The 23,122-nt window shown below is 43.4% G+C and overlaps 1 protein-coding gene across 2 annotated transcripts; it reads left to right on the forward strand.

Annotated features, from left to right (window-relative positions):
- Positions 1 to 6,013: 6,013 nt before the first annotated feature.
- asb6 (ankyrin repeat and SOCS box containing 6) lies at positions 6,014 to 9,670 on the forward strand. Of its 2 annotated transcripts, none has more exons than XM_035785492.2 (7): positions 6,014 to 6,152; positions 6,703 to 6,852; positions 7,027 to 7,208; positions 7,290 to 7,396; positions 7,523 to 7,631; positions 8,044 to 8,130; positions 8,605 to 9,670. In XM_035785492.2, the coding sequence occupies exons 2-7, from the start codon at positions 6,746 to 6,748 to the stop codon at positions 9,324 to 9,326; spliced, it is 1,314 nt and encodes a 437-aa protein (XP_035641385.1). In that variant the 5' UTR covers positions 6,014 to 6,152; positions 6,703 to 6,745; the 3' UTR covers positions 9,327 to 9,670. The 2 variants fall into 2 exon arrangements, with proteins under 2 accessions (XP_035641385.1, XP_035641384.1); XM_035785491.1 differs by lacking the exon at positions 6,014 to 6,152 and adding an exon at positions 6,159 to 6,306.
- Positions 9,671 to 23,122: the final 13,452 nt, after the last annotated feature.

Raw genomic sequence — 23,122 nt, forward strand, 5'->3', positions numbered from 1 at the left:
TGTTTTGAACTCACCAACTTCAATTGACTGATAATTAGGAGTTCACAGTGTCAAACCTATTGTTCTTCTCTGACTTCTTATTGTTTTCCTTGACATGGTCAAACAACTTAAGCATAGATTGGTAACTTCTTTTCTAATTTGGCACACAGAAACTAGAGGCCATGAGGAACATGTTCAAAAAGAACGACACTCATTGGCCTATAGTTGACGCTATTATAAGCAGTCTAACTTAAACACTCATATCCATCGCTCCGTTTGATCTAGAGTCTTGATACTTTGTATGTAAATGTCTTTCCTCATGCTGAACAAATTTGCCTCAAGGACCCATAAGGTCAATACGGATAGATTTTCTTCCATCTTAGAGATTTTGGAAAACGTATATTCTCATCAAACCATAACTCCAAAATGTGGTATGTGGGCCCATGCCACATCTCTTAACTTAGCTGGGAAAAGCTAAGGGATTGGTTAAAAGATGGCTGAGTTATTGATAAATCAGGAAATCTAATTGTACATGTCCATTATAATCCTTTGTAAATCCACTCCACAATGGCCTATCAATTTGAAACGTTTTAGAGTCTAGGCTACCACGGTGAACCATGGCATGTGAAACTTTTTGGAGTCTAGGCTACTACGGTGAACCATGGCATGTGAAACTTTTTGGAGTCTAGGCTACCACGGTGAACCATGGCATGTGAAACTTTTTGGAGTCTAGGCTACCACGGTGAACCATGGCATGTGAAACTTTTTAGAGTCTAGGCTACCACGGAGAACCATGGCATGTGAAACTTTTTAGAGTCTAGGCTACCACGGTGAACCATGGCATTTGAAACCTTTTAGAGTCTAGGCTACCACGGAGAACCATGGCATGTGAAACTTTTTAGAGTCTAGGCTACCACGGAGAACCATGGCATTTGAAACCTTTTAGAGTCTAGGCTACCACGGTGAACCATGGCATGTGAAACTTTTTAGAGTCTAGGCTACCACGGAGAACCATGGCATTTGAAACCTTTTAGAGTCTAGGCTACCACGGTGAACCATGGCATGTGAAACTTTTTAGAGTCTAGGCTACCACGGAGAACCATGGCATGTGAAACTTTTTAGAGTCTAGGCTACCATGGAGAACCATGGCATTTGAAACGTTTTAGAGTCTAGGCTACCACGGTGAACCATGGCATGTGAAACTTTTTAGAGTCTAGGCTACCACGGTGAACCATGGCATGTGAAACTTTTTAGAGTCTAGGCTACCACGGAGAACCATGGCATGTGAAACTTTTTAGAGTCTAGGCTACCACGGAGAACCATGGCATGTGAAACTTTTTAGAGTCTAGGCTACCACGGTGAACCATGGCATGTGAAACTTTTTAGAGTCTAGGCTACCACGGAGAACCATGGCATGTGAAACTTTTTAGAGTCTAGGCTACCACGGTGAACCATGGCATGTGAAACTTTTTAGAGTCTAGGCTACCACGGAGAACCATGGCATTTGAAACTTTTTAGAGTCTAGGCTACCACGGAGAACCATGGCATTTGAAACTTTTTAGAGTCTAGGCTACCACGGTGAACCATGGCATTTGAAACTTTTTAGAGTCTAGGCTACCACGGAGAACCATGGCATTTGAAACTTTTTAGAGTCTAGGCTACCACGGTGAACCATGGCATTTGAAACTTTTTAGAGTCTAGGCTACCACGGAGAACCATGGCATGTGAAACTTTTTAGAGTCTAGGCTACCACGGTGAACCATGGCATGTGAAACTTTTTAGAGTCTAGGCTACCACGGAGAACCATGGCATGTGAAACTTTTTAGAGTCTAGGCTACCACGGTGAACCATGGCATGTGAAACTTTTTAGAGTCTAGGCTACCACGGTGAACCATGGCATGTGAAACTTTTTAGAGTCTAGGCTACCACGGAGAACCATGGCATTTGAAACTTTTTAGAGTCTAGGCTACCACGGAGAACCATGGCATGTGAAACTTTTTAGAGTCTAGGCTACCACGGAGAACCATGGCATTTGAAACTTTTTAGAGTCTAGGCTACCACGGAGAACCATGGCATTTGAAATATTTTTTACAAATAAGGAAACTATTAACAATTAACTTTTTTGACTATGTAATGACTAAATATGCCATTGACACCAGCGAGACCATAGGATACTAGAGCAATAACTATTGATCAAGTGGACTTCATTAAATAGTACCCGCAAAACACCCGTCTCAACGTCAACAGTGAAGAGGCGACTCCGGGATGCTGGCCTTCTAGGCAGAGTTGCAAAGAAAAATCCATCTCTCAGACTGGCCAATAAAAATAAAAGATTAAGATGGGAAAAGGAACAGACACAGAAACTCTGCCTAGAAGGCCAACATCCCGGAGTTGCCTCTTCCCCGTTGACGTTGAGACTGGTGTTTTGCGGGTACTATTTAATGAAGCTGCCAGTTGAGGACTTGTGAGGCGTCTGTTTCTCAAACTAGACACTAAAGTACTTGTTCTCTTGCTCAGTTTTGCACCGGGGCCTCCCACTCCTCCTTCTATTCTGGTTCGAGACAGTTTGTGCTGTTCTGTGAAGAGAGTAGTACACAGCATTGTACAAGATCTTCAGTTTATTGGCAATGTTTCACATGGAATAATTGTTTCTGGCCATTTTGAGCCTGTAATCAAATCCACAAATGCTGATGCTCCAGATACTCAACTAGTCTAAAGAATGCCAGTTTTATTGCTTCTTTAATCAGAACAGTATTTAGCTGTGCTAACAATTGCAAAAGGGTTTTCCAATGATCAATTAGCCTTTTAAAATTATAAACTTGGATTAGATAACACAACGTGCCATTAGAACACAGGAGTGATGGTTGTTGATAATGGGCCGCTGTACACCTACTGTATGTAGATATTCCATTTAAAAGAATCAGCCTTTTCCAGGTACAATAGTCATTTACGACATTAACAATGTATTTCGGATCAATTTGATGTTATTTTAATAAGCAATTTTTGATTTTCTTTCAAAAACAAGGACATTTCTAAGTGACCCCAAACTTTTGAATGGTAGTGTACATTGTTGACTTCAACCTGCATTGAAAAAGTACTGAAATTTACTAAAGGTGGAACTAGTATCAGGTATGAAGCTAAGACTCAGATGCAGACCACATAGAATAAACAATAGTTTAATATTCCAACATTGGCAGGCAAAAGAAAGGTCATGGCAGGCAGGGGTCAGTAAACCAGAGGTGGGGTAACAGTACCAGGCAGTAGGCAGGGTCAGGGTAAGGAAGAGGTTTGTAATCCAGGAGGGCAAAGGTACAGGTTGGCAGGCAGGCTCAGGGGCAGGGAGAGTGGTCAGGCAGGCAGGCTCGGAGTCAGGACAGGCAAGGGTCAAAACCAGGAGAGCAAGATAAGAGAGACTGGAAAATGCACTCGCTGAGACACAAACCACAGGTTGACTTGGACAAACAAAACAAACTGGCAACAGACAAACAGAGAACACCGGTATAAATACACAGGGGAAGATCGGCATCACCTGGAGAGGAGTGGAGACAACCACAAAGACAGGTGAAACAGATCAGGGTGTGACAACTAGGAACGTTTTAGCACCATCAACATGTTACTTGGGAGGGGAAATATGAAAAATCATTGTGGGCGTGTACACTTCCTGTGATCAGAATAGCTAGGACGGTGGTTGGAAGGTTGCACTAGTTTGAAATGGAAAAACATGCGGTAGCTATGGATAAAAAAGGACATCAAGACGAAGCAGCTGCTTTATAAGAGGGATGCACTGTTGAGCACTACATTCCGAGGGGTTTGTGCTGATTGTATGGAGATTGTGACAGCCGGTTGAATGGTGTCCCTTGTGAAGGCGAGAACAAGATGTATGTCAGGAGAAGTTCAGTATTATCATGAGGAGATGTATACTTGGGATACGGAGGACGAGTGGAGGGAAAAAGAGAGGCAGAGGGTGAACATGACTCAGTTAAAAATGGCGGGAAAAAGGGAGATGGTTTGTTAAAGAAAAATGGTACAAAGTGTAAGCAGAGTTTGCTGAAGACGTGAATACGGGCGAAGTGGTAGGTGTGGTGAAGTTTTCGTGGCATGAGGCTTGCACCGAGGGTAAAGATGAGCCTGTGACAGTAGGAGGGACGTTTTTGGAAAAAGTGGACCCTTGCCTTTTGGCTGATCCATTTGCGGTTTCAGGGTGGGTGAAAACAGAGTTGGAAGCTGTGGAATTGGTGAGGGTAACAGAAGTGGTCTTGTGATAATCGTTTGTGTTTCGGCTGGTCAGAGGGAACAGGCGCTCTGCGTTAAACGAATGGGGGCAAGAGATGTGAATTGTTTTGCTCTCAAGAAAAGGGCACCATTGAAAGGAGTGATTACTGAGGTAGCAGTAAATGTTCAAGTTAACCAACTGAAGGGGAAGATTCCCGGTGTTTGTGATGTTCGTCGTTTGCTGCGACGCAGACAGTGTGGAGTGAGAGGTGATATAGAGGAGTCATTGTCTGTTCTATTGAGTTTTGATGTTGTCTTTCCCTGACAAAGTGATGTTAGGATATTAAAGTTAGCTCTTGTGCCGAATACATTACGTTGTTACAGGTGTCAAGCTTATGGGCAAGTGGCAGGAGTATGTAGGAGGTAGGGGTGGCAGGTAGCATAGAGCTTTGGGCCAGTAACTGAAAGGTTGCTGGATCAAATCCCTGAGCTGACAAGGTAAACATCGTTGTTCTGCTGCTGTTCCCTGAGAAGCCTATCATTGTAAGTAAGATTTTGTTCTTAACTGACTAGCCTAGTTAAATATAAAGGTTCCTAGGTGTGAGAAGTGTGCATGAGGAAAAGGAATGTGTTGTGGCATGTGTTGACTGTAGGGGTGCACATGGGGCTGGGGATCAGAAATGTCATGTGCAAGAGAAGCAGGTTGAGGTTTCCAGGCTTAGAGTAGTGCAGAAGTTTTCATATGTAGAGAAAGATGGGTCAAGGGGGAGGGATCCTGAGAGGAGTGGTGTGAGTAGTAGATCTGTACCAGTACAGAGGGATTTTTCCCCCCACCTTTTATTTAACCAGGTAAGCTAGTTGAGAACAAGTTCTCATTTACAACTGCGACCTGGCCAAGATAAAGCAAAGCAGTGCGACAGAAACAACAACACAGAGTTACATGGAATAAACAAGCATACAGACAATAACACAATAGAAAAAAATAAAGTCTATATAAAGTGTGTGCAAATGGCATGAGGAGGTATGGCAAAAAATAGGCCATAGTAGCAAAGCAATGACAATTTAACAGATTAACACTGGAGTGATAGATGAGCAGATGATGATGAGCAGATGAAGTAGTGATATTGGTGTGCAAAAGAGCAGCAAAGTAAATAAAAACAATATAGGTATGAGGTAGGTAGATTGGGTGGGCTATTTACAGATGGACTATGTACAGCTGCAGCGATCTGTTAGCTGCTCAGATAGCTGTTGTTTAAAGTTAGTGAGGGAAATGTAAGTCTCCAGCTTCAGCGATTTTTGCAATTCGTTCCAGTCACTGGCAGCGGAGAACTGGAAGGAAAGGTGGCCAAAAGAGGTGTTGGCTTTGGGGATGACCAGTGAGATATACCTGCTGGAGCGTGTGCTACGGGTGGGTGTTGTTATCGTGACTAGTGAGCTGAGATAAGGCGTTGCTTTACCTAGCATAGACTTGTAGATGACCTGGAGCCAGTGGGTCTGGTGACGAGTATGAAGCGAGGGCCAGCCGACTAGAGCATACAGGTCGCAGTGGTGGGTGGTATAAGGCGCTTAGGCCAACAAGTGATATACAGTATGTTTCAATAAGATTACACTTTTAGCATTTATAGCAATGGTTATCAACTGTACTGCAGGGATGGAATGTAAGTCGCAGAAAATTGAGGTTGTGGTGGCGGCTGCAGAGAGGTATTTGGGTGTGCAAGACTTGACATCAGAAGAATTACAGGGTGGGGGTGGTGTTCCATCCTTTCAGGTTGTTGGCTTAAATAGATACAAAATAGTGGAGCAGGGTAGTGTTAGAGGGTATGGTATTTGTTTATTTATTTTCTCAAGCAAAGTATAACTGAGTTGTGCTCCAGTCTAGTAGGTGGCAGCAATGCAACATTTATTGGATGACAACCGCCGTTAAACCTCATCGAAGAAGAAGTACACTTCCTGTTTTGAAGGTAAGCTCGCGTTACAGCTTGAAGCCAGCTAGCTAACATTAGGTAGCTCGTTGGGTAATTTAAAAGCAAAACCAAATAGCTAGTTACCTATTCTTGTTAGCTAGCTGGCACGTTTTACCGTCATGTCAATTCTTGTTCTGTCGTTCTGCTCCAGGTAACACAAATGATGAACTAACTTTAGCCATGTCTGGAGTTACAGTAGCTCGCTTGCGTCTGCTGATGCCCACAGCTAACGTTAGCTAGCCAAATCGTATTTAGCGTTCAATGTTGGCTTTAAAGACTATAGCTAACTAGCCACATACATACCAAATATACATTTGTGGGTATATTAGCTAGCATGTGGCAATAATTGTTACGTTTGCACTCACAACTTGCAGAATAAAGCTAGTTATGCATAATTCTGCACTTTTGTTTTGGGCGTAACGTTATACAAATCCCAGAGACCACCCTTAACGGTCTGACAATGTCAGATAAGCACTATCAATAAAATAACTTTTATAACAGCCTGTTTAGGTAGTAATTATATTCCATTTGGGTGTAACTTGTCCAGTGTTCTAGCGCAAGCAGCAGAGAGTGGCACATCAGCCAAGAGCATGCCTTTCCTCCATGGCTTTCGCAGGATTATATATGAGTATCAGCCCCTGGTGGACGCCGTGCTGTGTGTTGTTGGTCTGGAGGAAGGGACAAGCACTGGAGAGAGGTGAGTGTACTTTATGTGATGCTGTGAGTCTGGTTCAGGGATAAGTAACTGCTATAGTAATTTGCACTGACACTCAAGTTCCACAATGTCAATCGATATGGCAATGTGTAAACTAAGCTGAAACCTCTATTGTGTATTTATCTGTATTTGACCTTGGTCTTATTGGATTTACAGGAGCCGTAGCCCTGAGGATGAGGACAGTCTATGCGGGTCTTTAGTGGAGCTACTGGAGAAGGAGTCCCAGTCAGCTGTGTTTGAGGAGGGGATCAGCTATGCTCTGTTTAAGGTTGCTGAACGGGGACTAGTCTGTGCAGCAGAAGTCCTTCTACGATATGGAGCAGATCTCAACTTTGAGGGTGAGAGGACTGACTTGTCATTCAAATATGAGCAGACTATTTGTCTATATTTTATTGACCTAAATATAATTTGATTCCCAGACCCTGTCTCTTATTACAACCCACTGCACATTGCTGTACTGAGGAACAGGCCGATTATGGTGAGGTTGCTGGCTGGACATGGAGCTGACATTAACAAGCGAGATCGGGTGAGTACAACAGGTAGCAAGAACTTATAGCTGCAAAACATACTACTTTTCTGCAGTACATTTCTTGCTCTGTATACATAATGTGTTGTTATGGCTCTGTAACACATTGTACTGTATCTTATGCAGATCCATGAAAGTAGCCCCTTGGATCTCGCTAGTGAAGAGGCAGAGAGACTGCCTTGTATGTGCACACTGCTGGACATGGGTGCTGACGTGAATGCAAGAGATAAAAATGGTGAGTTGAGGACCTCCCGAGTCACGCTGCGGTCTAAGGCACTGCATCGCAGTGATCCTGGGCTGTATCACAACCAGGGGGACATTACTCGCTCAAGCAACTCCTTGTGGCGGGCCGGGCACCTGCAGGCTGACCTCTGTCGTCAGTTGAACTGTGTTTCCTCCGACACATTGGTGCAGCTGGCTTCCGGGTGAAGCAGGCGGGTGTTAAGAGGCGCGGTTTGGTGGGTCATATTTTGGAGGACACATGACTCGACCTTCGTCTCCCGAGCCCGTTGGGGAGTTGCAGCGATGAGACCAGATCGAAATTGGGGAGAAAACAGTGGTAATAAAAAATGGTGAGTTGAAATTTCGACCTGTATTTACTGTATATCCTGTATTTCAACACTGCCTTTTTGATCTTGTCCCCAAAGGAAAATCACCCTTGCTACATGCCCTAGCTAGTAGTGATGGACTGACTGTGCATAACACAGAAAACATCCGGCTGCTACTTCAGAGAGGTACTGTGCTATAAAATAACCTTAAAAATACACTATGCAAGAATCACTCTGCATTTTCCTAGTTCTAAAACTTGAATAGTTCCCCTAATTTCAGTTTGTGACAAAACAAGCAAGCAGAGAATGGTTTACAAAACTGAAAGACGCAAAAACTAAACTTAAGAACGGGAAGCATAGAAATACCACACACGGATAGAACATATCTACCGCTTCTTACACTTGCTTTCAATTAGAATGACCGTACACATTTCTATGTGATTTTGGTCAGGTCGCCCAAAAGGTTACATATTGCTGCTTTAATTTGGAGTAGGCTTCTGGGCAGAAAGACAAATGCTTAACATCAAATCAAATTTTATTGGTCACATACACAGTTAGCTGATGCTAATGCGAGTGTAGCGAAATACTTGTACATCAACAGCAGAGCATGTCCAAATGTATTTATATTTAGGACACTTTGTTGTTTGTTCCCCTCCTAAGGTGCAGATGTTCATGCTGCCACACTGGATGGAGAGACGGCTGTATCCTCGCTGGTCTTTCTGGTGAAGGAGGCTCTGGAGGGCTCTGTGGAGGATGCAGCTGAGATCGGCCGCTTCTGTCTGAGGGCCACGCGGCTGCTTCTGGCCCACGGGGCTGACCCCAGCTGCTGCCTTACCCCCGATGGGGAGGAGGATGGGGAACCCTCCCTGACAGTGACCAGCCTGGAACACTTTGATCGGCTCTTTCCCCTGGCAGTGCTGCTGCTGCAGAGTGGTGCCTCCTTCCACTGCTCTCGCCACGGAGCCTCCTGCTGGACAGGCTACAGGCTGGTATTCCAGAGGCTCCAGACAGCCCTGCTGGACTGTTCTGATGCAGAGCAGGCGGCTGAGCTCCTGGAGCAGGCTGAGGTCCTCCTGGACTTGGCCCGGGTGTCCTCCCCAAGTCTGGCCCTGCCCCTGGACCTGCCTATGCCAGACCAAGACCCCAATGCGCAGACATTGCGGGACCTCCATCGGCGTGTGGTGGAGCAGGAGACCACCCCCCCCCCCCTGCGCTGCCTCTGCAGGGCCTTCATCCGGGATCACCTGCAGCCCTGGCCCCTGGACGACAGGGTGAAGGCCCTGCCTTTACCTGACAGACTGAAGGAGTACCTGCTTCCCGAACACACCCTGAGCCCCAAGCCAGGATGGGACTGCTTCAAGCCCCAGCGTACCCTACGCTGACGACACATGTTTTTACACTGGTAACTGGGGATGACACACGGAGTAAATGATCTTTATCCTTCTGTAATGATTTGGTGTTAGGACACCAATCTATCGATGTACTCAGAACCTGCCATTGAGGCCTTTGTTTTTTTGTTTAAGTGTGTGTGCCAAATCATACAGACAAAGAATCTGAATATGTTTACAATCACGAGATCAAGATCACTTATACTCAGAAATGTCTTAATAAGTTGTGCAACTTCCATACGTTTGCACTGCCTGGATGGGTGCAGATGAGTCTTTTGTTAAATATTAGCAGAAAAGGTTGGACTTTGTCATCTGAATAAAACAATCAGGATCAGTTATTCTGCATCTTTTTTCTGTCAGCGATAACAGTTGAAGTATAGTGATGGGCCACAAGATGGCAGTGTTGTTCTTTGTAGCAGGTAGTTGCTGAAAAAGAGGTCAAATTATAATTTATATTATATTCAAGTGTTCTTAACACAATCAGAAATCTCCTATTAATACTTCAAACACATTTTTATATCTGATACACATTTCATGTATTTTCTTTGAATTCATGAGTCATTGAATCTTCTCATCAAACCTTCTCTATGTGTTTGCCCATGATTGTGCTTAGATTGTTTCCTTGTTTATTTTAATAGCAATGACACAGATTAAATGTAAAACATTTTTGACAATTAACACATTACGGTATAGCAGTGTATGGTGACTATGGGAGTTGGTGTTGCTACGGAGTCAGAAGGTTGAGCTGAACGGCAGCCTGGTTCTATTGAGAGCTACAGGGCAGATCATCCTGACACAGAAGGTAATCTTTTTTTCACTAATTGGTCTTTTTACCAATCAGATCTGCTCTGAAAAATATCTGATGTGAAAAGATCTGATGTGATTAGTCGGAAGACCAATTAGTGGAAAAAATATCAGAATTGGGCTGCCTGTGTAAACGCAGCCTAAGAAACACTGCCCTTTCCCACCTGGACAAAAGGAACACCTATGTGAGAAGGCTGTTCATTGACTACAGCTCAGCATTCATCACCATATTGCCCCCGAAGCTCATCACTAAGCTAAGGACCTCGAGACTAAACATCTCCCTCTGTAACTGGATCCTGGACATCCTGACGGTCTACCCCTAGGTGGTAATGGTAGGCAACAAAATGTCCGCCATGCTGATTCTCAACCCTGTGGTCCCTCAGGGGTGTATACTTGGTCTCCTCTTGTACTCCCTGTTCACCCACGACTGCGTGGCCAAACACGACTCTGACACCATTAAGTTAGCTGACGACACAACAGTGGTAGGCCTAATCACCGACAACGATGAGACAGCCTATAGGGAGGAGGTCCGAGAACTGCCAGTGGTGCCAGGACAACAACCTCTTCCCTCAACGTGAGCAAGACAAATGAGCTGATCGTGGACTACAGGAAATGGTGTCAGAGGAAAGCCCATAAAATTGTCAGAGACTCCAGTCACTCAAGTCATAGACTGTTTTCTCTGGTACCGGAGCGCCAAGTCTAGGACCAAAAGGCTCCTTAACAGTTTCTACCTCCAAGCCATAAGACTACTGAACAATTAATCAAATGGCCACCGGACTATTTACCCACCCCCCATTTGTTTTGAACACTGCTGCTACTCGCTGTTGTATCTATGTATTAGTCACTTCACCCCTACCTACATGTACAAATTACCTCAACTAACTGTACCCCTGCACACAGACTCGGTACCGGTACCACCTATATATAGCCTCGTTATTGTTATTTTGTGTTACTCTTTATCATTTTGTACGTTAGTTTATTTGGTAAATATTTTCTTAACCAACAGAGCAGTTCAAGAAGAGTTAAGGGCTTGTAAGTAAACATTTCACTGTAAGGTCTACACTTGTTGTATTTGGCACATGTGATAAAGTTTGATTTGGAATGCAGTGTATGTTTTAGGTGGCTAATTAGCAGCGCTTTTAGTATCTGCTGTGTTGATTTACCCTGACCCTAAAGACTCAATGTACTACTGAACTAAACGGACACGTGAGAACACACTCCTCCTTTAAAATGTTCTCTGAGCACATGTATTGAAAAGGGATCGCTACTATTTGTACTGTAACCAAGAAGCCAGATGATGGCAGTGTTACACAATGGGGGGTAGAGAGACCAGTGGTTGTTTTGGTTCTACTGACAACATCTACGAAATCCACAATATCCACTGCCTTTTTAGGAAATAGTTGTGGTAGATGGAATCCTTTACACTCACTTTCTTCTTAAGTCATTTTGAATTTCCCACGTTCTACACATGACTAATTTTAGTACTTCACAATGCATACATTGATTTCCTGCCAATGCAGTTTTTGTTCTAAATATTTGTGTCAGGTTTGTTTATACAGATATGCAGTATTCAACACATGCATTTCAGTTCTACAAACCGCTGCTGTGGATGGTAGTGTAAATAGAGAGGTCTTGGTTGAGTAGTGGTTTTCTGTGGGACGCAATGGAGCTGTGATGACTGTCTGCTGGTGTGGAAAGGTTATTCAGAGTTTATTCTGAAACAAATCTGGTGTGATTCACACACCATCTCAGTCTTTTTCTGTATGGTTCATTCACCCTTAAGCCAATGCAGTTACACTGCTGCCACTGACTGTTGAAGCCGTGCATGGACAGATGCTACTATAGAGAGTCATTATTTTAATGCAGTTTTAGCGGAGTGTGTATGAATGTGTTTGAGAGAGAGACTAGCAAACTAAATAGGACAGTGTGTTACACAACTAACCCCCTCCTGACATTGCTGGCTGCGGCTGCGGTGGCTGCCTGGCTCGCAGACAGGCGCATTGACTCCTCTTCTTTATCTAGGTCATAGCCTCTGAAGAGAGAAGGCAGCTACAGCGGCAACTGCTCCACACGCACTTCACTCTCCTGTCTGTCTGAATCGCTCCACACGCTCTGATGAAACCCCAACATCAGCCACTAGGGAGAGAGGGTGGAGTGGGTTGTAGTGGGGTCGAGGTTTGGATTAGAGGAAAAAAAGATTTGAGAGAGAACAGTAGGGTAACTTGGGGGGGGGGGAAATGCCACCAATAAGGGAAATAGCTTTTTTTCTGTCTGAAAATAGACAAGTTTGGTCAGATTTAGATATGTGCATACCGGCTATCTTTAGGCAAACACATTTTGAAGGGAAATAAGTATGCAGAATAAAATAAAGACATTTATGAGGTTAGTGTGTTAAAATCAAATTGATACGTTTATTTGGGCATTTTTTTGGGCTCATTGTGCTCTAGCGACTCCTTGTGTCGGGCCGGGCGCCTGCAGGCTACTTCAGTCCTCAGTTGAATTGTGTTTCCTCTGACACATTGGTACAGCTGGCTTCCGCGGGTGTTAAGAAGCGCAGCTTGGCGCGTCATGTTTCAGAGGACGCATGACTCGAACTTCGCCTTTCCCGAGCCCATTGAAGAGTTTCAGCGATGAGACGTAATCACGAAATTGGAGAGAAAAAGGGGGTGATTAAACAAATATATATAATTTAAAAAAGATTACATTTTTTTTTTACCATGTGGATGATTTATCTTTAGGTTCCCCTACTGGTAAATATTTTGAAAGAAATTATAGATCTAACTTAATTAGTTTATATAATATATATATAAATTTTTTCTAAATTACAAAATATGATATTAGTTTTGTTGGGTGATGTAAAATGTTGAGATGAGACAGATGAGATTTTTAGTCAAGCAAAACTAGTGGCATCTAGGGAAAGAGTCAAAAATGTGGTGACAGGAGTTTCTGTAAGAATTACAGGAGGGGGGTGTTTAACCCCAAGCCACCCTACTATAGAGGAAACCAATACAGTATTACAGAGATAGAGATGGGGACCAAGGGACATACAGTAAAGCATTTTTTTTGATACAGTAGAGATACATTTGATCAACTTGGTTTACACAGTCTGTTTCCTGTTTTGTGTTTCATGTTCCCTAAGCCCTGGCCTAAAACCAACCCCAGACTTCCACTGGCCTTGCGTTGGGATCATCACATTTTAGCAGGTGTGGGATTTGAGAAGGAGAGATCATTTGGTGGTGTGCACATGGACTGTGAAGGCCACCAGGGAGAGTTGGCAAGGCATAACTTACCCCAGCCAACAAGCATGCCGAGGCAGATACATAGCATTCCCCAATGATGACCCAATGCTGCCAGCAAAAGGTGATAAAACCAAGAAACCAAGAGAGCCTCTACCTATCATTTATTGAGAAACAATGTGGCTGAATCTCACCACTGATATTATTTATTGATCTATTCTCTTCCCCATGCTCAGGGTCTGTACAACCCCATCTGCTCATACTCTCACTCCTTCTCCCTGAATCCTTATTTCATTCTACCTTCTTTCTTTCCCTGACAGTGGATCGTATTTTATTTGATTATTCTTAGGAATATTTCCAATTCCTTTGTTCTCCGCCAAGCCATCTCTGTACACATTTCAATTTGTTTCATTATTGTCACTTACTCGGTTATTTCTCTCTGCTCTCAAGCACCTATTGAATGTTACCTGTTTCTCTGCATCTGCTTATTCTCCCATCATTCTTTTCCTCATCCTTTCAGCTGCTGTAGCCGTGTCCCAGGGAGGTTGTAAAGATGGAGAAGAGGCTTCTGAGTAGGCCTATATACAGCAGGGATTGTTTGGTGAGTCTGAGTTCTAATAGTTTTTTTAATGTTCTGACATAAAAATGTTTACAAGCACATGTTCACACATACCTCAAACTGTCAGCAGCATTACCACTGAACACACTGAGAAGATGATAGTTTATTCTCCAGTATGCATTTCCGAAGAACAAAGTGCTTAGATATTAGTGTTATGACCTGTGGTAACAGTGTTATAACCTGTGGTAACAGTGTTATAACCTGTGGTAACACAATGCCTACCTACCTATCAGTGTAATGTAATAGTCAACTACTGCAGGTTACTCCGTGGACAGTAGACCAGTCCGGGACACAATCAATTGTCTCAGTCACACACTGTACACTTTGGATTGCAAATAAACTGTCAAGAAGAAAAGAGATTAAGAAATTGGGATTCTGGGAGAACAATGTAAGAAGGGGAATAAGAAAATGGAACAACCTGGCCACTAAAATAAACCATTCTGCTGTGTCTGCTTGGGTAATGGGATAGAAAGAAACCTCAAAGGGTTACATTCAGTAATAAATACAGTCAAGTTGTGCTCCGACTTGACAATGTTCCCCCTCCTCTCCTATTCTGCTACAGTACCTCTACCTTGGTCTTTCTGCTTCAGTGGAAACAAAAGACTGTTGACATCAGTAAGTGAAACTGGAGCTTGTTGAGAATTGTGGGACATTCATACTCCGTGAACCTGTTTCGGTAAGTCAATCCTTCATGGCCTGTTTAGTATCAGTTCCCCTCTATTTGAAAAAGTGATTTCCAAACAACTGTGTTCAGCTTTGTGCAGAGCCCATTCTATTATAATAGTGAAGATACAAATGTTGTGCCGAATAGAAGATTTGAGGGTTGGTGTTCCTACAGTGGCCTTTCAGATGTTCAAGCATATAATATCCAGACAGAAAAACAACAACATTAAAAGAATGATGAAACAATCGGTAACATGGGAAATAGTACAGAAAATAAGTGATTATCATAATAAAATCATGATGTAATCTGAATTGATGCATAAATTAGTTCTAAATGCACCTCATGTCTCTCAATTGTCTGAATGATGTGGATAACATAACGTTGTCACCACAATGACAAACACAAGCTGTTGTTGAGTGTCTAGAGCAGTTGATGACACCATCATATAGAGACAGATTTGTCATATGTCATGGTTGACACTGACACAATTCTAAATCTAAGATTACTACAGTCCCTTGCACAAACACGGTCTCAATTTGCGTGTATGTCTTCCACCCAGCATTGTGAAGACACAAGGTAATTACAGACACCACTGGACACTCAGCTGCTCCCAAAGCCATGAAAGAGTCAGGACTCAGAATGGCCTAGGAGGAAGATGGTTAGGAGAAGACATGGAGAGATATGGTTAGAAGGAGAGATGTGGAGTAACAAGGACAGAGGGCATTGGGAGGTTGATGCTGGATAGCGGTTAAGAGAGAATAGGCATACAAACACACTAGTGTTAAGCAGTGTTGGTGGAGTAATGAACTACATGTAATTCAACTACAGTGTAGTTAATTCGTTTTTTTTTTGCCATGTAGCTAACTACTGAAACTACACACTACTCTTTTTGCAAAAAGAGAAGAAAATATGGGTGAAATAGGCAAGAATTACCATTATTTTCCAGGCAACGTGGAAACGTGGTTTTTGTGTTTTTATTATTATAGTTGTATTTTTTGTGTATAATAGGCTAAATTGCACACTCGGTTAACATCTGACTCAAGAGTGATCTGTTCTTGCATTTTGCAAAAAAAACAACAAAAAAAAAATTCTTAAGGGTAGCATTAATGTAGGTAACTTCTTCTAGTGTGAAATAATTGGTAGTTTGGTAAATTATGATTTCAGAGTAGCTTCCCTAACACTCGTTTTAAGCATTTTGTAGACCAATTAGTTATGGTCTCAAAGACTCTCTGTCCAAAATGCAGGTTAGCGTTTTTCATAATTAACCTTGTTCTGGAGGCAGCTCTGCAGAATGGTCACTAGCTGGCACAGCCACAAAGTAATCAAATTGGATTTTAAGCCTAACCATAACACTAAACTTAATCATATGGCTAACCTTAATGACTAACCATCACCTTAAAGTATGACCAGAAAGCACATTTTTTGCTTCAAGGAATCTTTACTAGCGGAAGTCCCTCAGTTCTGCCTCCAGGGCAATATTCCTGACAATAACAGTCAACCTGTGTCCAAAGCAGGGATCTAGTAAACACTCAAAATGTTTGTGCGTTTGTGTGCTGGCGTGTGAATAATCACAGACAGTCTCCCAAGACCACAGATGTGGTGACCTCATCTGAGAAGAATGTAGACCTACTCCTTCCTATTACTACAGTGGAGTTGATGAAAACTGACAAACAATTAATAGATGCAGGTCATGCAGCTGAATATTAAAAAATACAGCTAGCTAATGATTGGAAATAATGTGTACATTTTCACCCCAACCCCATGCTGAAGTACTGCAGCAGCACTGCTGTTTAACAGATATGCAGACATGAGTTTTACGGACTATTGTGGCTTCAGAGAGAGCCCCTTGTAAAGCTTTGACTGGAGGTTGGCTGGTCTGTGTGTACTTCAAACTTAGACGAGGGTAATAGGCCTGCATTCAGGGGGGGAGGGAGGGAGAGGGAGAGATACAGAGAGGGAGAGAGAGGGAGAGATACAGAGAGAGAGAGATACAGAGAGAGAGAGATACAGAGAGAGATACAGAGAGAGAGAGAGAGAGAGAGAGAGAGAGATACAGAGAGAGAGAGAGGGAGAGAGATACAGAGAGAGAGAGAGATACAGAGAGAAAGATACAGAGAGACAGAGAGAGAGATACAGAGAGAGAGAGAGAGAGAGATACAGAGAGAGAGAGAGACAACAACAACAAAGTTAACAAAGTCATCAGTTCATCAATCAAAGTTTGTACCAACAAATGTAGACTATTGAATAGCCTATCCAATTGCAAAGTCTGCCTGTGCCCACACACTTTGTCTCAAAAAATGTTATATTTTTAATACCCTGAAACACCACATTAGACATACCTAATTTCAAATAGGCCATCACTACTATCAATCGTGAATGATAATTATGTATGTTTTACCGGTTAAATGTAATTTGGTTGATCTCAATCAGTTGGGAATATGCATTTAGTTCATATGTACAGTGCCTTGCGAAAGCATTCGGCCCCCTTGAACTTTGCGACCTTTTGCCACATTTCAGGCTTCAAACATAAAGATTTAAAACTGTATTTTTCAACAACAAGTGGGACACAATCATGAAGTGGAATGACATTTATTGGATATTTCAAACTTTTTAAACAAATCAAAAACTGAAATTGCAACATTATTCAGCCCCCTTAAGTTAATACTTTGTAGCGCCACCTTTTGCTGTGATTACAGCTGTAAGTCGCTTGGGGTATGTCTCTATCAGTTTTGCACATCGAGAGACTGAAATTTTTCCCCGTTCCTCCTTGCAAAACAACTCGAGCTCAGTGAGGTTGGATGGAGAGCATTTGTGAACAGCAGTTTTCAGTTCTTTCCACAGATTCGATTGGATTCAGGTCTGGACTTTGACTTGGCCATTCTAACACCTGGATATGTTTATTTTTGAACCATTCCATTGTAGACTTTGCTTTATGTTTTGGATCATTGTCTTGTTGGAAGACAAATCTCCGTCCCAGTCTCAGGTCTTTAGCAGACTCCATCAGGTTTTCTTCCAGAATGGTCCTGTATTTGGCTCCATCCATCTTCCCATCAATTTTAACCATCTTCCCTGTCCCTGCTGAAGAAAAGCAGGCCCAAACCATGATGCTGCCACCACCATGTTTGACAGTGGGGATGGTGTGTTCAGGGTGATGAGCTGTGTTGCTTTTACGCCAAACATAACGTTTTGCATTGTTGCCAAAAAGTTACATTTTGGTTTCATCTGACCAGAGCACCTTCTTCCACATGTTTGGTGTGTCTCACAGGTTGCTTGTGGCAAACTTTAAACAACACTTTTTATGGATATCTTTAAGAAATGGCTTTCTTCTTGCCACTCTTCCATAAAGACCAGATTTGTGCAATATACGACTGATTCTGGTCCTATGGACAGAGTCTCCCACCTCAGCTGTAGATCTCTGCAGTTCATCCAGAGTGATCATGGGCCTCTTGGCTGCATCTCTGATCAGTCTTCTCCTTGTATGAGCTGAAAGTTTAGAGGGGCGGCCAGGTCTTGGTAGATTTGCAGTGGTCTGATACTCCTTCCATTTCAATATTATCGCTTGCACAGTGCTCCTTGGGATGTTTAAAGCTTGGGAAATCTTTTTGTATCCAAATCCGGCTTTAAACTTCTTCACAACAGTATCTCGGACCTGCCTGGTGTGTTCCTTGTTCTTCATGATGCTCTCTGCGCTTTTAACGGACCTCTGAGACTATCACAGTGCAGGTGCATTTATACGGAGACTTGATTACACACAGGTGGATTGTATTTATCATCATTAGTCATTTAGGTCAACATTGGATCATTCAGAGATCCTCACTGAACTTCTGGAGAGAGTTTGCTGCACTGAAAGTGAAGGGGCTGAATAATTTTGCACGCCAAATTTTTCCGTTTTTGATTTGTTAAAAAAGTTTGAAATATCCAATAAATGTCGTTCCACTTCATGATTGTGTCCCACTTGTTGTTGATTCTTCACAAAAAAATACAGTTTTAATATCTTTATGTTTGAAGCCTGAAATGTGGCAAAAGGTCGCAAAGTTCAAGGGGGCCGAATACTTTCGCCAGGCACTGTATATATATAATTGTGAAAAACTGAGTTGAAATGTATTTGGCCAAGGTGTATGTAAACTTCCGACTTCAATTGTATGTATATATATATATATATATATATATATATATACACAGTTGAAGTCGGAAGTTATATATATATATATATATATTATGGTAGAGAGAATGATTTATGTCAGCTTTTATTTCTTTCATCACATTCCCAGTGGGTCAGAAGTTTACATACACTCAATTAGTATTTGGTAGCATTGCCTTTAAATTGTTTAACTTGGGTCAAACAGTTCTCCTGACAGAGCTGGTGTAACGGAGTCAGGTTTGTAGGCCTCCTTGCTTGCACGCGCTTTTTCAGTTCTGCCCACAACTTTTCTATAGGATTGAGATCAGGGCTTTGTGATGGCCACTCCAATACCTTGACTTTGTTGTCCTAAAGCCATTTTGCCACAACTTTAGAAGTATGCTTGGGGTCATTGTCCGTTTGGAAGACTCATTTGCGACCAAGCTTTGCTTCAATATATCCGCATTATCTTCCTGCCTCATGATGTCATCTATTTTGTGAAGTGCACCAGTCCCTCCTGCAGCAAAGCACCCCCACAACATGATGCTGCCACCCCTGTGCTTCACTGTTGGGATAGTGTCCTTCGGCTTGCAAGCCTCCCCCTTTCCCTCCAAACATAACAATGGTCATTATGGCCAAACAGTTCTATTTTGTTTCATCAGACCAGAGGACATTTCTCCAAAAGTACGGTCTTTGTCCCCATGTGCAGTTACAGTTTCCTATGATGTCAAGCAAAGAAGCACTGAGTTTGAAGGTAGGCCTTGAAATACATCCACAGGTACACCTCCAATTGACTCAAATTATGGGAATCCGCCTATCAGAAGCTTCTAAAGCCATGACATAATTTTCAGGAATTTTCCAAGCTGTTTAAAGGCACAGTCATCTTAGTGTATGTAAATATCTGACCCACTGGAATTGTGATACAATGAATTATACGTGAAATAATCTGTCTGTAAACAATTGTTGGAAAAATGACTTTTGTCATGCACAAACTAGATGTCCTAACCGACTTGTCAAAACTATAGTTTGTTAACAAGAAATTTGTGGAGTGGTTGCAAAACGAGTTTTAATGATTTCAACCTAAGTGTATGCAAACTTCAACTGTATATATATATACACTACCGTTCAAACGTTTGGGGTCACTAAGAAATGTCCTTGTTTTTGAAAGCAAAGCACATTTTTTGTCCATTTAAAATAACAACAAATTGATCAGAAATTCAGTGTAGACATTGTAAATGACTATTGTAGCTGGAAACAGCTTTTTGTAATGGTATATCTACATAGGCGTACAGAGTCCCATTATCAACCATCACTCCTGTGTTCCAGTTGCACGCTGTGTTAGCTAATCCAAGTTTATAATTTTAAACGACTAATTGACCATTAGAAAACCCTTTTGCCATTATGTTAGCACAGCTGAAAACTGTTGTTCTGATTAAAGAAGCAATAAAACTGGCCTTCTTTAGACTAGTTGAGTATCTGGAGTATCAGCATTTGTGGGTTCGATTACAGGCTTAAAATGGCCAGAAACAAAGACGTTTCTTCTGAAACTCGTCAGTCTATTCTTGTTCTGAAAAAAGAAGTCTATTCCAATGCGTGAAATTGCCAAGAAACTGAAGATCTCGTACAACGCTGTGTACTACTCCCGTCACAGAACAGCGCAAACTGGCTTTAACCAGAATAGAAATATGACTTTCGCGAAGCGGATCCTGTGTTCTGCCTTTCACCCAGGACAATGGAATGGATCCCAGCCGGCGACCCAAAACAACGACTTCGTAAAAGGGGGAAACGGAGCGGTCTTCTGGTCAGACTCCGGAGACGGGCACATCGTGCACCACTCCCTAGCATTCTTCTCGCCAATGTCCAGTCTCTAGACAACAAGGTTGATGAAATCTGAGCAAGGGTAGCATTCCAGAGGGACATCAGAGACTGTAACGTTCTTTGCTTCACGGAAACATGGCTCACTGGAGAGACGCTATCGGAGTCGGTGCAGCCAACTGGTTTCTCCACGCATCGCGCAGACAGAAACAAACATCTTTCTGGAAAGAAGAGGGGCGGGGGCGTATGCTTCATGGTTAACGTGACGTGGTGTGATCATAACAACATACATGTACTCAAGTCCTTCTGTTCACCTGATTTAGAATTCCTCACAATCAAATGTCGACCGCATTGTCTACCAAGGGAATTCTCTTTGATTATAATCACAGCCGTATATATTCCCCCCCAAACAGACACATCGATGGCTCTGAACGAACTTTATTTGACTCTTTGCAAACTGGAATCCATTTATCCGGAGGCTGCATTCATTGTAGCTGGGGATTTTAACAAGGCTAATCTGAAAACAAGACTCCCTAAATGTTATCAGTATATCGATTGCGCAACCAGGGCTGGAAAAACCTTGGATCACTGCTATTCTAACTTCCGCGATGCATATAAGGCCCTGCCCCGCCCTCCTTTCGGAAAAGCTGACCACGACTCCATTTTGTTGATCCCTGCCTACAGACAGAAACTAAAACAAGAAGCTCCCGCTGAGGTCTGTTCAACGCTGGTCCGACCAATCTGATTCCACACTCCAAGACTGCTTCCATCACGTGGACTGGGATATGTTTCGTATTGCGTCAGACAACAACATTGACGAATACGCTGATTCGGTGAGCGAGTTCATTAGAACGAGCATTGAAGATGTCGTTCCCATAGCAACGATTAAAACATTCCCAAACCAGAAACCGTGGATTGATGGCAGCATTCGCGTGAAACTGAAAGCCCGAACCACTGCTTTTAATCAGTGCAAGGTGACCGGAAACATGACCGAATACAAACAGTGTAACTATTCCCTCCGCAAGGCAATCAAACAAGCTAAGCGTCAGTATAGAGACAAAGTAGAATCTCAATTCAACGGCTCAGACACAAGAGGTATGTGGCAGGGTCTACAGTCAATCACGGATTACAAAAAGAAAACCAGCCCCATCACGGACCAGGATGTCTTGCTCCCAGGCAGACTAAATAACTTTTTTGCCCGCTTTGAGGACAATACAGTGCCACTGACACGGCCCGCAACTAAAACATGCGGACTCTCCTTCACTGCAGCCGACGTGAGGAAAACATTTAAACCTGTCAACCCTCGCAGGGCTGCAGGCCCAGACGGCATCCCCAGCCGTGCCCTCAGAGCATGCGCAGACCAGCTGGCTGGTGTGTTTACGGACATATTCAATCAATCGCTATCCCAGTCTGTTGTTCCCACATGCTTCAAGAGGGCCACCATTGTTCCTGTTCCCAAGAAAGCTATGGTAACTGAGCTAAACGACCCCGTAGCACTCACTTCCGTCATCATGAAGTGCTTTGAGAGACTAGTCAAGGATCATATCACCTCCACCCTACCTGACACCCTAGACCCACTCCAATTTGCTTACCGCCCAAATAGGTCCACAGACGATGCAATCTCAACCACACTGCACACTGCCCTAACCCATCTGGACAAGAGGAATACCTATGTGAGAATGCTGTTCATCGACTACAGCTCGGCATTTAACACCATAGTGCCCTCCAAGTTCGTCATCAAGCTCGAGACCCTGGGTCTCGACCCCGCCCTGTGCAACTGGGTACTGGACTTCCTGACGGGCCGCCCCCCAGGTGGTGAGGGTAGGCAACAACATTTCCACCCCGCTGATCCTCAACACTGGGGCCCCACAAGGGTGCATTCTGAGCCCTCTCCTGTACTCCCTGTTCACCCATGACTGCGTGGCCACGCACACCTCCAACTCAATCATCAAGTTTGCGGACGACACAACAGTGGTAGGCTTGATTACCAACGACGACGAGACGGCCTACAGGGAGGAGGTGAGGGCCCTCGGAGTGTGGTGTCAGGAAAATAACCTCACACTCAACGTCAACAAAACTAAGGAGATGATTGTGGACTTCAGGAAACAGCAGAGGGAACACCCCCCTATCCACATTGATGGAACAGTAGTGGAGAGGGTAGTAAGTTTTAAGTTCCTCGGCGTACACATCACAGACAAACTGAATTGGTCCACCCACACAGACAGCATCGTGAAGAAGGCGCAGCAGCGCCTCTTCAACCTCAGGAGGCTGAAGAAATTTGGCTTGTCACCAAAAGCACTCACAAACTTCTACAGATGCACAATCGAGAGCATCCTGTCGGGCTGTATCACCGCCTGGTACGGCAACTGCTCCGCCCACAACCGTAAGGCTCTCCAGAGGGTAGTGAGGTCTGCACAACGCATCACCGGGGGAAAACTACCTGCCCTCCAGGACAACAACCACCCGAGCCACTGCCTGTTCACCCCGCTATCATCCAGAAGGCGAGGTCAGTACAGGTGCATCAAAGCTGGG

The sequence above is a fragment of the Oncorhynchus keta genome, chromosome 14 (genome assembly GCF_023373465.1).
Source record: "Oncorhynchus keta strain PuntledgeMale-10-30-2019 chromosome 14, Oket_V2, whole genome shotgun sequence".
NCBI lineage: Eukaryota > Metazoa > Chordata > Actinopteri > Salmoniformes > Salmonidae > Oncorhynchus > Oncorhynchus keta.